Below are 17,889 nucleotides of genomic sequence, written 5' to 3'. Positions count from 1 at the left end.
TATAATTAATCATAACAGATCCCTTAAAACATGCTATCATTAAGTAAAAATATAGAAACATATCATGCCAATAGCTAGTAATATTATTAGAATAACTCTCCAACCTGCAAGGTTAAGGATGCTTCCTATATAAGTGTTTTGAGTTGAATTAGCTTTCTCAAATTCTATATGCAATAACAGTAATATTTATACAATCAAATTAAAAAATATTGATAATAACTTTGATTAAAAAGTACCGTTAACTAATATCGACAGAGTTGGTTGAGCAGATGATCTCTCTCAAAGACGGTCTCAAGTTTGAAATCTCTATTTTCTCGATCAACAACGAAAAGTAACTAGAGTCTAGTATATATATATTGTTGTCCTGCTACTCTAGCGATAGCAACCATTGTATAGAGACCATTTACCAAAAAATGTCATTGTCTATCTCTTTAGCAGTTTATCTAATGCCCATTCTATAAACAGAAAAAACTGTTCTCTTTTCTTTCTCTTTCGTTTTGTATGCATCTTTATCATTTCTTTCTATACTTATTACTTTTCACTAATATCAATATCTAGTAATAACACTGTATATTTAAATTCGACTAAGCAAAATAATTACTTTGAAATTTGAATTTTGACTTTTGATTATTATTTCTTTTAAGTGTATGTCAAGTCAATAATATTGAACAAGTAAAAATGACGTAATTTTGTGTTATTGATTCACACTCTACTTGTCCTCACTCCACCAAGTTGCCCTGAATTTTAGCGTTGAATATGGTAAGTCAACTTGCTGCAGCCCATATTGTACAAATAGGACCATATTGCAACCCCATGCATTAAATAGGACCATAATCCTTGCGTTAGCCTTTGTACTCTTAACTCACTTTTTTTTTTTCATAATGGGAACTTACCAGCCAGATTCTCTCGCCGGAGCTATCAACTCCGATAACGACGATGACATCTCACCGATTGAAGAAGTCCGGTTAACGGTGACCAACACCGATGACCCGACCCTACCCGTATGGACATTTAGAATGTGGTTTTTAGGCCTTTTCTCTTGTTGTTTACTCTCTTTTCTCAACCAATTTTTCTCTTATCGAACGGAGCCATTAGTTATAACACAAATCACAGTCCAAGTGGCTACTCTTCCAATCGGTCACTTCTTAGCTACGATTCTCCCGACGAAGAAGTTCTGGTTACCGGGCTTCGGGCCGAGATTGTTTTCGCTGAATCCAGGCCCGTTTAATATGAAGGAACATGTTCTCATTTCTATATTTGCTAATGCTGGAAGTGCCTTTGGGAATGGTTCAGCTTATGCCGTTGGAATAGTGACTATTATCAAAGCTTTTTACCGCAGAAATATTTCATTTTTGGCTGGTTGGATTCTTATTATTACCACTCAGGTAAAAACAAAGTTTCATCTTCATCCTCCCTATATTGTTACGTAAAGCGCATAAAAAATTATACTACTACTAAAAATGCAAGTATATTAGGTGACTTGATAATGTAAATTTCTTTTATATAGAACTAAAATACTTTGTCGTTTTTGTGTAAGTTTCGTTTTATAATCTCATTGAAGTGATGCGAGAAAGTAGATACTTGAATATAGTTTTTTTTTTTTAAAAAATAAATTAAATGCTTCCTTAAACAATTTTGCAACTTCGAATAAAATTTTCAAAATGTTACTATTTATTTTCTATATTAAAAAGTATACCGTCCAGAAATCTCATACATTTGGAACTAATTACATCCTATCTTCAAAGTTTCCACAATTACAAAAATTTCAATTTTTTCATTGCTCTCGAATACATTCATTGGTTGTCCGATACATTGCAAATAATACATTAGTTAACGATAGGGATGTATCCAAGAGGGATGGATGTACTCGAAGGGGGATAGGGATGTATCCGAGAGGGATGGATGTACCTCGAAGCGGGATAGAGATGTATCCGAGAGGAAATTTTATAATTTTTTTAAATGATAAATTTTAGAAATTATGATATCTTAAGTTGTGTATTTATATAATTTTTTCTATTAAAAAAACGCATATCGAATAGGAAGTGGAGCCATTTAAATGCACTAATTTAGTGGATAAAACTTAAGAGTGAATGAAATTGACATATATAACTGCAGAGTAAAGAAACATTCAATAAACATATATGGTAGACACACATCTTTTATACAAAATATTGTAGTATGTGTTTATATTTGACTAATTTGAATATAATTTATAATTATTTTTGTATGTAATACAGGTTTTGGGATATGGATGGGCTGGGCTTTTAAGGAAGTACGTAGTGGAGCCCGCCCATATGTGGTGGCCTGGTACTTTGGTTCAGGTCTCACTTTTCCGGTAATCCGTCAAATTTTTCATTTTTACCATTATTCTATATATTGTGTATACCTCAACTATTTTTGTACAAATTTTGTGAACTGATTGACCGAATTATATATATATATATACTGATAAGTTTTTATTTTATTTCCCGTCCCAAACTATACAATCCTTTCCTTGTCCAAAATATCTCGTGCACAATATTTTATAGGAGTAATAAATAATTCTCCATGAACTAATAACTCAATTCAAAATTTCTTAGATCTGTCCTAATTTAAATGGTTTATCTAATACTCATAATAGAAAGAAAAAAAAATATAGATTTGCAGTCCTTTGTGTTACCATTTGGCCATATCTCCAAAATGCTATAAATACAAAATAGATTGAAAACTTCCCACATTCTAGGTTTTGGTATACCTTATTCGACCACGTTCTGTCCATATTTGTTGTAATAAAAATAATGCAACTATCAAGGAAAAACAAATTGATCATTGTATATATATATTTTATTTACTTGGGAGTTGGGGAGATGAGATGGGTCTGGTCACACGCAAGTTAAAATGTTAAATCGATTCTTTGACAGCTGCCAACCAGCTTTATAATGATAAAATATCTCCAAGTGTTGAGTTGATAATGATAAAATATTGTTTCAAAAGTATTTAGATATAATTTAGAAAAATATTATAATTAAGAGTCAGGTTTCAGGTTCCGGATCAAGTCTCTACCTTGACCCGAGATTGGGAAGCCCAAAAGTCTTCTTCATTTTATTTTTTTTAAAAAAAGAATAATTGAATCAAGTTCTTCTGGGTCTGCTATAACTTTAATTCTTTGACACAAGTAGCGTAGTAAGTATAAGATATGAGAACTCCTGCTACTCAGTAAAAGGGGTGAGGCACGTCAAAGAGAATTCACATTTAGCAGTTGATCGTTACTCGTTAGTAGACTAACCTCTTTTGCAATGTGTTCGGTTTACAAACTACGTACGCATAATGACAATTTGCAATTAGGGTGTACGAATCGAAAACCGAACTAAACCGCAAACTGAGTTAAATTGGAAAAAAAAATCTGACTAGTGGTTTGATTTGACTTGATTTGGTATTGAAAAAAAAACCCAACTATATTTGGGTTGGTTTGGTTTTAACTAATAAAACCAACCCGAGGCCAAACCACCCGATATTATATATATAATTTTAAAATTTTATTTTATACATAAAAATATTTACTTTGATATAATTTTTAAATTTTCTTATACTTTTTCATAGTTTTTATCTTTTAATATATTATTTCAAGTTTGAAACTTAGAATTCTGAATGATCCAATAAAGATTATAGTCCACAAATGTTGGTAATTAAAGCTTAAATCAAAATCAAATTAATACTAATGCAAAAAGAAAATCAATTCAACACTAAGAATGACAATAATGTTGAATATTTGTTCTTTAGTTTTACATTGATTTAAACAATTAAAATACATAATCTAATTTTAATTTCCTTTAATATTTAGTCATGTAACTAATACTTATTAAACTTATTTTTAGCATGATTTAGTACTTTTAAATTATGATCATTTTTATTATGACTTGTTAATTTGCAATATTTGTTTTATACGATTTCATTATTATTATTTTTGTTGGATTAGGTCATTAATCATATCATATTTGTGTTATTTATTAAAAAAATACCTTAGATAGTTGTATTTTGATAAGACTAAAGAAATATTGAAGTACAAGTAAATTATATATTTGTATGAAACTTTACTGGAAAAACCCAAAACAACTCGAAAATCCAAAAACCCAAAAAAATCCGAAAAAACCCGAGTTTTATTGGTTTGGTTTATAAATTCAAAAATCCGACACAAATAGTTTGATTTGATATTTGAAAAACCCGAACCAACCCGGCCATATACACGTAATTTGTAATCCTCCCTTAAACTTCACCGTTTACGACTGCCGTGCTGATTACCAGATTATGGTGTCATCAAGATCATACATCAATAATGAAATACTAGTTGATCATATGCAAGATCACAGCTTAATTCATTTTCCTGATAAATATCATGCAAAGAAACAAGAATACAGTCTTTCTTCTTGTAAAATGGCAAACTGAGGTCTCATAAACACGTTTATACAGTTAATAGTTCAGGGGTATAATATAAGTGAACGCTGAAATTTAAAACTTGCTAAATATAGGAAGGTGACATTCCTTTGAAACAAAAGAAAGACACATAAATTAAAATAAAGGAATACAATTTATCGTGACATAGTATCATCCTCTTCCTAGGAGGTCCTGGACCAGACATTTAGAGTCTAAATCCAATTTAACCCAAAATAGTTTTGTAAGGTTCTATTCAACAACAACGATACCTCAATCAAAAAAAGTTGATTTCTTTGTTTCAAATTTTTTCATTCATTTCAGACTATGCAATTGTTGAAAGGCTTTTCCCTCCAGCTGCGCTTGTATAGAACAAGTAAACAGTAATTTTCTTATTCAAACGGGTCATTGATCTTTGTAGGGCCTTGCATGAGAAAGATGACCGGCGTATGTCAAGAGCAAAATTTTTCCTCATTGCATTGATATGCAGCTTTTGCTGGTATTTGGTACCAGGATATCTATTCTCAACACTCACGAGCATCTCATGGATCTGCTGGGCATTCTCCAAATCAGTGACAGCTCAGCAAATTGGATCAGGCATGAGGGGCCTTGGAGTTGGAGCTATAACCCTAGATTGGTCTGCTGTGGCATCCTTCTTGTTCAGCCCCCTCATCTGCCCTTTCTTTGCCATTGTCAACATCTTTGCAGGGTACATGTTGATAATATACATGGTGATTCCAATAGCATATTGGGGATTTGACTTGTATGGTGCTTCCAAATTTCCCATTTTCTCATCGCACTTATACACATCACAAGGTCAGAAGTACGATATATCAGCCATTGTGAATGACAAGTTTGAGCTAGATATTGGCAAGTATGAGGAGCAAGGGCGGATACATATAAGCATGTTCTTTGCTCTCACTTACGGTTTTGGTTTTGCTACTATAGCATCTACTCTTACACACGTGGCACTGTTCTATGGAAGGTAAAACACACTAACTGTCAAGCCACAGTACTACTATTTTGTCAAATTGCTCCTAGTGTTTTACAATCTAGAATCGAAGTTGAGAAAAACTATGTTTTTTAAAATTGGAACTACATGTCTGTCTTATCAGCCCAAAATTAATAATGTGTGGATTAATTTTACATTTCTTCAAAATTTTGACGACTCAATTGCTACATATATAGAGCTGTTTAGCAGCAAAGTTTCTACAATTTAGTAGAACTATGAATAAGGTTAAGAATTGCTTATTAATAAGCTACAACAATGGCGGTTAAGGATTTTATTTATCGTCCACTTGCAATGTGTAGGGAAATATATGAAAGATTCCGAGCTTCATATAAGGGAAAGGAGGATATTCATACAAGACTAATGAGGAAATACAAAGATATACCTTCATGGTGGTTCAATGCATTGCTTCTGGTGACACTAGCAGTCTCCCTAATCCTCTGCATTTTCTTGAATAACCAAGTCCAGATGCCATGGTGGGGGCTTCTATTTGCAAGTGCTATTGCTTTTATCTTCACGCTTCCAATCAGCATAATAACAGCTACAACAAACCAGGTGATAAAGCATACACATTTACACTTAACATTTAGCACCACAAGCATGTCTTGCCTATCAGATTAATTAGCATGCTTGAACTGTTTATCCTGCCAAAATATAGGCTATTAGCATCGAGCTTCCAACGAAATCTTAATGTACTATTGTTGGAAGCTCTAAGTATTACTAAACAACCATCATTCACTCTTTGTTTAACATACCAATATGCAAGCGCTGATCAATGGCTGATACCTTAAACTAGTTGGATTTATAGAAATAATAGATCCAAGATCATCACCCTTGTTATTTCAATAGAGTTCTTTCCAAGCTTCTTATTTATGATGCTAATTTGCAGACCCCAGGCTTGAACATAATCACTGAATATGTCATGGGAATAATACTACCAGGACGACCAATAGCCAATGTGTGCTTCAAAGTCTATGGATACATGAGTATGTCACAGGCTGTCTCTTTCCTCAGTGACTTCAAACTGGGCCACTACATGAAGATCCCCCCTCGATCAATGTTCTTGGTTCAGGTATATTCACTTTATCATTTCTGCCAAAAAGTTGGAAATAAAGCAGTGATGAACTTGGCGGTTCTAGTATACAGCAAATATTAGCAGTAACAATTTCCTAGGTAGAGAGACCATAAGTCCACAATGAAGAAGCTTCTCCATGTCTTTAAGACATCCAGAATAGTCACCAGTGTCTTAATTCAGAGAGAAAACATGTTTTATGTGCCGAGATATAAATGACACTAAATGCAGACATTAGATCACTGCATAGATGTATAGAATTGAGCATCAATTCAATGAACTGAGTTTGCATTTCCAAACCCATCACTAAAAGCCCAATCTCCTCCCACCCCATTTTTGTATAAAAAAAAATAATCACGGAAAGCACCAAAAGGCATTTACCTCAATATGTATGTAGATAGTTGTCCACAATCAGATAAATGCTAAATTATGAGTGCAATGCTTATTAAAAGCAGCTATATAGGGTAGAATAAAGTTGAGCATACAAGAAAAACAAGTAAATATGGAGAGTAAGGATTTCATAATCTATCAACATACACAAGAATTTAGCAATTTACCTTTCATCAGGAAGTACTGAGACACGTTATTTAACTTAGTCAATTTTTTCCAGCAACTAGAATTTATCAATGTTCCAAACAACAGTAAATTCCAGCATAGAAGAATATTTTTCATTCTTGTTTGGTTAAATTCCAGTTTTTAGGAACAATAATTTCTGGAACTATCAACATATCTGTGGCATGGTGGCTGCTAAACTCCATCGAGAACATATGTCAAGATGATCTCCTTCCACCAAACAGTCCATGGACATGCCCAGGAGATCGTGTTTTTTTCGATGCATCAGTTATCTGGGGTTTAGTCGGACCAAAAAGGATTTTTGGAACCCTTGGGAACTACAGCTCCATGAACTGGTTCTTCCTTGGAGGAGCAATAGGACCTGTAATAGTGTGGCTCTTGCATAAAATGTTTCCAACACAATCATGGATTCCCCTGATCAACCTTCCAGTTCTTCTGGGAGCAACAGGTGCCATGCCACCAGCAACACCATTAAACTATAATGCATGGGTCATTGTCGGCACAATTTTCAACTTCTTCATCTTCCGATACCGAAAGCAATGGTGGCAGAGATACAACTACATTCTATCCGCAGCATTGGATGCAGGAGTAGCTTTCATGGCAGTCCTACTATATTTCTCATTGGGAATGGAGAATAAAGGAGTGACTTGGTGGGGAACCAACGGGGAACATTGTAAATTGGCAACTTGTCCAACAGCCAAAGGCATAGCTGTTGATGGGTGTCCAGCTAGATAAGTGGATATATTCAGTATAAACTATATGTATTCAAGGGACCAAAATAATCTCTATATTCTCTCAAGTAGTATTCAGAAGTTACACATCTAGATTTGAAAAATCATCACCACTTTACTCATTACTCTGCATATTGCTCCCACCTAAATTCTCTCTTGTAAGTAATGACAAACATTCTTGTAAAAAAAGATTGTTAGCATCTTCTACAGTTCTACTGTGTATTCAACTGCAATCACATTTGCCATGGAAGAATTAAATTCTTCGCACTCTATCTTCCCCAATCTTGGTTATAGTAAAAAAAGGTCATGCAGTTACAATCTGAGAAGATGTTCTCTGAGACTGAAAGCCATTATGCATCCATCAGTCTGATGTAGCAGGAGGAAAACTGAAACGTGCACAAACACAGGAATACTTGTATGTGAGGTAGGGATGGCAAACGGGGCAGGGCGGGGCGGTTGCGGGGAAAACCTGCAAAGACTTCAACCCACCCCGTCATGCATAAACCTGCACCACCCTGCACAGTTTTCTATCCCTACAATTGTCACTGCCTTACTTTAATATTTTCTTTGCTAAGTAGTAATATTAATTTAATTTAGAAGTTGTTATAAGATAAGAAAGATGGATTTCACTGATTTAAGGGATACAGATGTACTCCCTCCGCCCTAATTTATGTGGCACAGTTGGAATTTCGAGAGTCAACCAAGTTTTTCTTTGACCGAAAATTCATTATATGCCTTTAAAATATTTTACGTTGTTAATTTCTGTAATTTATAGTATATTTTATGTACTTTTCAAATATATAAATTTTATTCACAACACTTAAAGTTTCCATGTCTGAATTCATGGTAAAAGTTTAAAAGTTTGAAATTCCAATTGTGCCACATAAATTGGCAAATACTCCCTCTGTTTTCATTTGTTTGCCTGCTTTTGACTTGACACAGCATTAAAGAAAGTAAAGAGGACTTTTGAATCTTGTGTCTTAAACTAAAGATATGCAGAATGAATCAAAATGTCTTTTAATCTTGTGATTTTAAACATGCCATGTGGAAAGTTAAAATTAAAGAGTTGCCAAAAAAGGTAAGAGGCATTCTTTTTGGAACGGATTAAAAAGGAAAACAAGACAATGTAATTTAAATGGAGGATGTACTAACAATTCATTATAGGTCTCTGCATCACAATTCAATTTCACTAAATTACAGACTATTCAAACTTTCCTAGTCAACTTCCAATTGGAAAAAAAAGAGAGAAAGATGTCCTTTCAACTAGCTGATGGTCCCTCCAAGATCTCATCCCTCTTCTTGCTCCTTTCTTGATGTACATTTTGTCTTTTTGCACTTCTGCATTCCCTTGATGCCATTTTAAGTATATACTACCTCTAATCTGCCTAGGCTAAATGATTACTTCGAGAACGCATCTATCTCACATAAACATTTAAAAGGAATTCAATGATTCATATATGAGTTGGCTTAACTATGAAGAGGATGGAAATTCATATTGTACCCCACTTAAGATGAATGCACTGAGCGCCACTGGTTATACTCATCCATCCGAATTATAAATGAGCTAGAACTAGGAGAACCACCTCCACCATATGCCTGCATGTTTAAAGAAGCAAAGTATTTGTTGGCACGAAAAGTTAAGAGCATGAGTCTGTTTGTTTGTGGGAGTGTGAACGGGACAAGCATAACTGGCAGAATAATTTCAAAGAGCTTAGTGGTGAGGAATATCTTCAAGGTGAAGAGAAATAAATAAATAAGTAAATAACCACAGAGACAAGTGAATCATGATGCAGACCTTGGCAACTTCTGAAGTATCAGTAGCAGCATCGAAAGTCCTCAGACACATCTTGAGATTCTTCCGCTGAAGGTATACGACTGCTCCTATAGGCCTGGGGTATAATAGATTCAAAGTAAAAGCAGCAGTTACAAGTACTAAATTGTGGTAAAAGCAACAAATAACCTAAGGTGTGCTCTGTTAGCATAAAACTAGTCATGAATATGGATCATGAAGCTTATGATCTTTCTAGTTCGAAAGTGAAGTAATAAAAATGTCTCAATGCCCACGAACACGTTAGAGAAAAAAAGAAGATAAATAAGCATAAAAACCTGAGTCCAACTGAAGCGCTTTTCTTGCTTAGTTCCTTGCCAATTTCATCACTTAGGTCTGGATTGCCATCAGCTCTAACCCCCTAAAAGATAAAACAGAATTTAAATACTTCATTTAATTATATGAGAATGGGAAACAAAATTTATAATTATAACTGAAATAGAGTAATGTTGGCTAAGCATGAATAACCTGGCATATGGAAAACCTATAGAAGATTGAAAACAAGTCAAGCAGACAGTTGTATAACATGTTATCAAACATCTGAAATTAAATTCTTTAAATACTGACATACATTCAGCTGTACTCTTAGAGACTTCAAAGTATTTTTGAGTATTATGAAGTAAGTTGTCAATTCAAAAGAAAACGTCATAAAAGATTCTTCTTCTTTACCAAGCATTCACCATAAAGTCCTCTCCCCAGCCGAATTTTGAAAAACTTATCCAGCAACTGGTGTGCCGCAGCCAGTTTATTTGAAATATGGGAGTTCCCAGTAGCAATTAAATCACCAGTGCGGATCCCCATTAGCTGTTTTAAGGGGGAAAACATTAGATATACTCTACTGAGGGAAAACATTTTATGTAAAAGGAAATGCAACATGAACTTATTTAGATCAACTCCATATGAGCACAATAAAATGGAAAAACTACATAGAATCAAATGCATACTTTATTATCTTCAGTCTTTTATCCTAGACAACCAAGTGACCTCCCCCCCCCCCTCCTCCATAACCACCACATCCCACCCCTAAGAGAAAAGCAAAAAATAACTGCGAACCTGATTATACATATGTGGATTAGTGATGCAATTCAATTTTGAACGCCACTGGTTAATTCCAATTCCAAAGGCCCTAATATCAGGCAAACTCCACCTGTGAAGATCTCCATCTTCTATATATTTTAGAACATTTTCAACTTGATCTTGAAAAGTAGAATTTAGCAAGCTGATAGCATCCCCCTGTGCTTTAAAAACACACATACGTCACCACTTTAGGGCCAGTCGCTTTGAAAAACAATCTAGCTAAAAAACAAGTATTGCCAATGACAAACACAACAGAATGCACCTTATTGGATCCAACCTCTGAAAGTCTAGAAGAGAAATGTTCATAAACAGCAACTGAACTAGTTTTCTCGAGGTTGACATGAAATGTGAGACTCCCACAAGAGCTTTGATTCAAAGGGATCTTGGATAGAGCAGACTTCCGGTGATCAAACCCTACTATCCTAATTTGATTTAAAAATCAATTCATGTCCCGTCTCCAACTTCCAGAATCATTATCAAAGTAAAAATCAAGAGAACAACCAGCATCTGAAGAAATTTATGCTTATTAATAAACAAAAAAAATAAAAACTTACTGGCATGACGTCCGCTGAGCAAGCTCATCTGCAAATCCTTTTGGACCAACAAAATCAAGGAAGTAGCAATTTTGCAGCCCGTCAATACACAAGTCTTCAACTCTATCAAGAAAATTACAAAGGGAAAAAGAATAATCCATGTTCAATGCCAGACACGAGCTGAATAGAGAATATATAAAACTATAGGATAAATATTACGAATTCTTTTCTTCTTTGAATATGTAACATAACAGCTTTGCTTAATCAATCAACTAATAGTCCATCCAAAATAGTTAAGAGTCTATTACATGAATCCTCTGTTTGTCTCTGTTCAGGTAGTATTTGGATTCATACTATATTATGTGAAGCCTCCTTCTTTATTGCATTTTTCTACTGTGAAGAATTAAGAAAAACGTACCTGAAGGGTTCGACGGAAGAGAAAGGCAAGACGAGGTACGGTATGTTGAGACGAGAGTGATAGAGGTGAGTGAAAAGCGCGGCAAAAGCCCCGGAAAATGAAGGATAATTGTAGAGGATGAGATTTGGGATTTTGTCTTCCGATGCTTTAGCCAATGCTTTCAATGCTGCTTGTGACCTGAAGCACCGGATTAACGGCGATGCTAAAGCATAACTCCGATACCGGAAAATTGACAACGGCATTACGCCGTCGTAAGTGCGGCGAACTTGGACTGAGCCCGCGAAAGAGGCCTGCGTTGTTTTTTCAGCGACGACACGAACACAAGTGAAGCCGGGATGAGAAAATTATCAAAATGGTCTGTATGTTTTAAAGTAGGTTTAAAATAGTCCCCGTGAATAGTTTATTGATAAATATTTTACCTGCACCGTAGGGGTGGTATAAATATCGAAAAATTGAATCGAACAGAAAAAATTCGGTTCTTCGGTGTTTCGGTTCGGTGTCGATTTTCTTTTTCAGAACTTCAGTTCGGAGTTCGGTGTAAGGGTCCCGATACTATGGTGCACTGAAGAACCGAAGTTTTATTAAATAAATTTAAAAGTATTTATTATATTACTTAATTTTTAACTGTACTTGACCCGTTTCAATTTTTATATTTAGATCCTAAACTTAAATAGCAAAAATCTAAATAACAAAATAGTAAACCCTAAAGACCTAAAGTCTAAACTAAACAAAACTCAATTTAATTCAAGTTTGAGCAGCAACTTGGTGTTTCTACTTTCTACTTTATGATTTTATCATTTTATGTTGTTACTTTGAAGTGAGAACAACAAATTGATGTTCTTACCTTTTATTGTTGGACGTTTAGTTATTACTTTGAAGTTTGAAGTGTGAAGTGAATAACAATTGTTTTTTTATCATATTCTCTCTTTATTTTTGTTGACACCGAAAAATTGAACTAAATCAAATCGAAGTAGAAAAAATCGAACCGAACCAATCTAGTTTGGTTTGAAATATGGTGCACACTTTTCTAAAACCGAATACCGAAGGACCGAACCAAAAAACCGAACGCCCACCCCTACTGCACTGATATTTTATCAAATATGTAAATTATTAGTATAATAAATAATTTAATAAAGTTAATTAATTATGATCAAGTGTTTATATTTTTATATATATACAATATATATAAAATTCTATAATTTTGATCTAAATATAAGATACAAATATTCTTTATTTTTGTTAATTACAAAAACATCTGAAATTCAGAAGCAAGGTCTTAGAAGCATAAAACATAAGCAAAACTTTAATATTGAGGCAGTTTGAAAGATTCTTATTTTTGTCAAATATTTAATAAATATCAAGAAAATGCAGTTTTTTGGGGACAATAATATTTTTTTTAGTACACTAATTTGCAACCTTATATGAATGTGGAAATTAAAATACACAACTTGTGTTGAAAATGTATATTTGTAGCTTTGGTGATATTTTAATATGATTTGAGGTATTTTAATTACATTAAAAAAATTAAAAAATAGATTATAATTAAAAAAAAAACGAGGGTGGAATATAAAAAACCGGTCATCGCCATCGGCATTTGAAGAGAATGACAAAAGTGCCCCTGTGTTGATATGCTTATAAAAACTTGTACGTATATTTAGTTGATACGGAAGCCTTCTTTTCACGAATATTTTAAATTCATTGAACGTCCAGATATTTTCTTCTCTCTCCTCCTCCTCCCTCTGTTCTACCAAATCACTGTGTGTAATGGGGGATACATTCTTTGCTTGTCTATCTGTCTGTTTTCTTCAACTATCTCTCCTCTTCCCCTCTACATTGACGACAGGTACGCTTCTAAATTACATGCATTCTTAACGTACCATTGATTTATTCTTCTTGATTCACTTTTCTTGATTTCTTGTTTCATGTTAACAATTCTTCTTCTTTCTGGGCTATCTTGGAATCTTTTTTGGTGATGCAAGTTGCTTTTCAATAGATCAAGAAAGTAGTAGTAATTGATTCTTTTGTTCTTATAGCTACTTGTCCGTTTTCCTTAATATGAAACTCACTGCTTTATTTTAATAGTTTTCTAATGATTCTTAATTGCTATGAAGCTTTATTAGTTGTGTTTTTTTTTCTCGTATGACTACATAGGTAATTAGATCATCTGATTATGAAATCTACTGCACCCTTGTTTTCTTGATATGTTTTACTTGAGCTGAGCGGGGTAAGGCTAAGGCTGAGACTCCACTTGTGGAATTATCCGGTGTTTTTTGTTGTTGTTTTTGAAATTTAATGTACTTAGGGGGTAATTTTAGGCAGTGGTTTAATACACTGCATTCTTGTGCTTGATACTGTAGTGGTTATTGATTCTCTTGCTAATTCATGTTGAACTAAAAGAAACTTAAAGAAGCTGAAACATCCCGTCTTTTCTTTAATAACCTTCTACAATCTTGAACATTCAGTTTTCTTGATTTTCTGAATTTCTTGATTCATGTCATGTTAACAATCTTATTCTTTATGGGCTGTCTTGGGATTTTTTTGGTGATGCAAGTTGTTTTTCAATAGATCAAGAAAGTAGTAATTGGTTTTGATTCTTTTGTTCTTATAGCTACTTGTCCATTTTCTTTAATATGAAATTCACTGCTTTATCTTGAATAGCTTTTTAATGATTCTTAATTGCTATGGAGCTTTATTAGTTGTGTTTTTTCTTTTCTTTCCGTATGACTACATAGGTTATTAGATAATCTGATTATTAAATTTATCACATGCTTGTTTTCTTGATATGCTTTACTTGAGTCGAGGGTCTATCCATAATAGCCTCTCTACCTTTACAAGGTAGGGATAAGGCCGAGCCCCCACTTGTGGGATTATACGTTGTGTTTTGTTGTTGTTGATTTTGAACTTAGGAGATATTTTAGGCTGTGGTTTCAATACATTGCATTCTCGTGCTTGATACTGCGGTGGCTATTGATTCTCTTGCTAATTCATGTTGAACCAAAAGAAACTTAAAGAAGCTAAAACATCCCACCTTTTCTTTAAATAATCTTCTACAATCTTGAACTTCGACTAAGTCTCAGGATTGTCAATTTTTATGCTCTTTATAGGAGAAGTGTTGGAAGCAAATGAGTTTAGGCACATTCTATATCTAGGGGAAAGTTGGGATAGTTTTGTTGTTTTTGTAATCATGGGTATGTCTTTGCATAGTTACTGATGTGATTTAATTTTTTACCATATCAAGCAACTAAAAGTCTAAAACTAGTGGATAACCTTTAAGCTGCCACAAATGTTGAAGCAAGTACTTGCGGATATTGCTTGATTTATCTGGTTCCTTCATAAACTTGATTATTGTGTTGGTCAGGAGGCCAATGATAAAATTTTGCTAGTTTTTCTCGATGTAGTTAGGTGGTTAACATATCACGCAACTATAAAGTGCAACAAGTTTGTTTTGTAATTATGCCGGAGAAGAACAAAACCAATTGGCTGAAAATGTACTTCAAATAACCCTATAATTGTGAGTTTGAGCCTCTTGGAGTGGTGGATATTTGTCAAGTTCAAATTTGAATGGGTTCCCAGATTTCTTTCATGTGGATTAGATTGGGTAGTTTAAGTGGAGTGTTGGTCCACTAAAAGGTCACTGTATCACTGTTGTGTGCTCTTTTTGAACATGAATCTCGAGGGCATCATCATGTTGGGGCTTCGTGACTGGTCCTCTGCCTGAGCATTGAAAGGATGAGCAGTGGAAGGATGACAGCTGGTAGTTTGTGTCCAGTGAATGGCAGAGATTTTTGGTTCATACAACGTATAATCACGAGGAATACACTGGTTTTATTGAAAAGCTATGTTGGGTTGAAAAAGACTGTGTTGGGTAGAAAACCTAACTTCTCTTGCTCGCGACTCCTTTATCCTTTTATCTTATTTCCATTGATTTTTTTTATTACTCCCATCTCAAGGCATTGTCGCCTTTGATTTCCTGCTGGTTTCCCTAATGCTCGAATTAGTAACACTATCTCCCATTTACCAAACAGATCACATATCATAATATCCCATGCATACTCGTTCTAGTGAATCTTTCAACGTTAACTTGAAAGTACACACAACATTCCCAGCTCCGGCAAATGAAGTTTCTTCTTGTCAAGTGCTCAAGTAGTTCCTTCTATCATCGAGATAGAATCCCCATGCTCAAATGAAGGTTCTTCTTGCCTTTATTTTAATGGAAGTGATGTTTTCTTATTGTTTCACATTTTATTTTATTCCATATAAATTTCAGAAAAAGTTGTGCCAATATTAGTTATAAAACACGTGATACTAAACTCTTGCATAACCTTTGATAAAAAGGTAACTAAAATACTGCATTAGTAATGTTGAGATTATATTAGTAAAGAAAAGCTCTATAACGTAAAAAAATGCTGTAAGTAATGCAGAGTTTTATACTGAAATCAATTTTCCTTATTCCTCGAACGTAACCACCGCTGCTGGTTGCTGTTAAACATACTTTTATAGATAAAGTAGCACTTTTTGAGTACATAATAAATTTTACTTGTCACTTTAAGGTTGCAAATGCTCACAGTACGTTGAATGAAATTCCACTAGATCTTGAAACTTTGAAACATTCAGAGTGTTATGCTTTTCTTTTTGGTGACTTTCATTTATGTGATGGATGATGCCGATTTTTATGTGCCTTAATTCTTCTCACTTGGGCTTCCAAGCGTATACATCCACTTTTTATACTTTTGGATGCATTGCATTGAGCATGTATATGTTCTTATCATAAGTTGCGTGCAATGCTTTTATTATGTACTGTGAGCATATGCAACCTTAGTGTATGGATGTCCTTCTTGCTATTGGTCCTTCTGATATAGTATAGATGTCCCAAAAGGCAAAACCTCATTTGTTGGTGATCCTTTGCTATCTATTTGATCTGTCTGATCATTTTAGATTTACCTTTTGCCTTGCAGATGAATTTCCTAACTACATCAGCTGGACTTCTTTTCCTTCTATTTTTTTTCCTCATAGGTGAACTGAAAACGTTGAAAAAATTTCCCTGTAATTGCACTCAACTCCCAGCCTAAGATTCAGTTAGCCAAATGTAGCAACTTGCTTGTATAGCCGTGTAGTGATTAGTCAATTTTCCCTCCAGGCTTAAGGTTGAGTTAACTAAAGTAAACTTGTCTAAGAGTAGTTAATTTCTGGTATTTGAAAGTTGACCCTATTGTAGTCTCATGTCTGGAGTTAAAAGTCAATGTTCTTCTTAGTTTGAATTGGCTGACAAAAAGAGGTGTCTGATGAATTAGTATATCTTGTCCAACTTCCCGTTTTCACAGGGTTTCAGCGGCTCTTAATGTTTCACGTGCTTAATTGTGGGTGATTTTGATGCATTGGATGTAGGAATTATCGGTCCTTATAACAATAGAAACATGCTTATGAATACTTATAAAATGATCCTAATGTTAAACTTTATCCGGTCAGATTTTGCATTTTCAGCATTTATTTTTTCCTATTTCGATTGGTTTGACAGCATCGTTTGGTTCACTGATCGAATTTTGGCAATATGTTGTAGTTGTGTAACCTTTATGTTATAGTTTGCAGGATAGTGCATTACTAGTATCTTGAAGCATTCAGAAAAAGAGAGTGTATGGAAGCCTTCTTAGTCTATAAGAAGGCTGAGAATCTTACAATATTGAGTTCAAATTTCTGGAGTCATTCTTTTAAAGGGGCTCTTGAGCAGAAACGGGAAATTAAGCCATGGAACTCAAATAAAATTTCTTCCGAGTTTGATGCAGCCTTGTACAGTTACATGAAACCAAATCTTATTTGAGTCATCCTGGATGGGCACCAATCACAGGTATTAATGTACAACCATTTTCATTCAACACATATAATACTGAAGCAAACCTTGACAAGTCACAAGTGATAATCCTCATGTTTTTATTCTTAGTTTAAGTTAAATTACTTTACATAGATAACGTCTGCATGTTCACATCAATCATAAAACTCTCCAACATATCAGCAGAGCATAGTCTCCTCAGGCTTGATGAACTTTTTCCTTCTAGCTTGATCAAGAATGGGATTCATAGAAGTGTCTTTTAGATGTAGGTCTAGTTGAGAAAACAGAGAGCTATCAGTCTTCTGTGTAGTGCAGTTGTAGCCTGTTTAAAAAGTAATAGTGGTGGAGTTAATGTCACGTTTTCTCTATTGCCCTCTGAGGGAGGGATCAAATTATGGGAGTGGGGGAGAAGCTAGA

The 17,889-nt window shown here is 34.3% G+C and overlaps 2 protein-coding genes across 5 annotated transcripts; one reads left to right on the top strand and one right to left on the bottom strand.

Annotated features, from left to right (window-relative positions):
• The first annotated feature begins 874 nt into the window (after positions 1–874).
• LOC125815857 (oligopeptide transporter 4) lies at positions 875–7,796 on the top strand. The gene is made up of 6 exons (XM_049495421.1): positions 875–1,385; positions 2,238–2,335; positions 4,829–5,392; positions 5,719–5,971; positions 6,306–6,488; positions 7,182–7,796. Exons 1-6 carry the CDS (start codon positions 882–884, stop codon positions 7,794–7,796), a joined length of 2,217 nt encoding a protein of 738 aa, XP_049351378.1. The 5' UTR covers positions 875–881.
• LOC125815852 (uncharacterized) lies at positions 6,377–11,905 on the bottom strand. 4 transcript variants are annotated; one of them, XM_049495416.1, is made up of 9 exons: positions 11,649–11,905; positions 11,252–11,353; positions 10,960–11,119; positions 10,674–10,853; positions 10,290–10,424; positions 9,899–9,981; positions 9,588–9,681; positions 9,294–9,388; positions 6,377–6,508 (listed from the first exon to the last, which is right to left on the bottom strand). In XM_049495416.1, exons 1-8 carry the CDS (start codon positions 11,888–11,890, stop codon positions 9,299–9,301), a joined length of 1,086 nt encoding a protein of 361 aa, XP_049351373.1. In that variant the 5' UTR covers positions 11,891–11,905; the 3' UTR covers positions 6,377–6,508; positions 9,294–9,298. The 4 variants fall into 4 exon arrangements, with proteins under 4 accessions (XP_049351373.1, XP_049351371.1, XP_049351372.1 ...); XM_049495414.1 differs by having other exon boundaries at positions 6,458–6,661; XM_049495415.1 differs by lacking the exon at positions 6,377–6,508 and adding an exon at positions 9,059–9,130.
• Positions 11,906–17,889: the final 5,984 nt, after the last annotated feature.

The sequence above is a fragment of the Solanum verrucosum genome, unplaced genomic scaffold, assembly GCF_900185275.1.
Source record: "Solanum verrucosum unplaced genomic scaffold, falcon-dt-bn FXZP01000261.1, whole genome shotgun sequence".
Taxonomy (NCBI): Eukaryota; Viridiplantae; Streptophyta; class Magnoliopsida; order Solanales; family Solanaceae; genus Solanum; species Solanum verrucosum.
Note: the sequence above shows the minus strand (reverse complement) of the source record. Positions and strands in the feature narration are given on the sequence as shown.

What these genes read in the sequence shown, in the direction of transcription:
- LOC125815857 (XM_049495421.1), top strand. Translation starts at nt 882, where the DNA reads ATGGGAACTTACCAGCCAGATTCTCTCGCCGGAGCTATCAACTCCGAT. An exon ending in TTCTTATTATTACCACTCAG is followed by an intron (nt 1,386 to 2,237) that starts GTAAAAACAAAG and finishes TATGTAATACAG; the next exon opens with GTTTTGGGATATGGATGGGC. An exon ending in GTTCAGGTCTCACTTTTCCG is followed by an intron (nt 2,336 to 4,828) that starts GTAATCCGTCAA and finishes TGATCTTTGTAG; the next exon opens with GGCCTTGCATGAGAAAGATG.
- LOC125815852 (XM_049495416.1), bottom strand. Translation starts at nt 11,890, where the DNA reads ATGCCGTTGTCAATTTTCCGGTATCGGAGTTATGCTTTAGCATCGCCG. An exon ending in GCTCAGCGGACGTCATGCCA is followed by an intron (nt 11,120 to 11,251) that starts GTAAGTTTTTAT and finishes AAATCAAATTAG; the next exon opens with GATAGTAGGGTTTGATCACC. An exon ending in CAGAGGTTGGATCCAATAAG is followed by an intron (nt 10,854 to 10,959) that starts GTGCATTCTGTT and finishes TTTAAAGCACAG; the next exon opens with GGGGATGCTATCAGCTTGCT.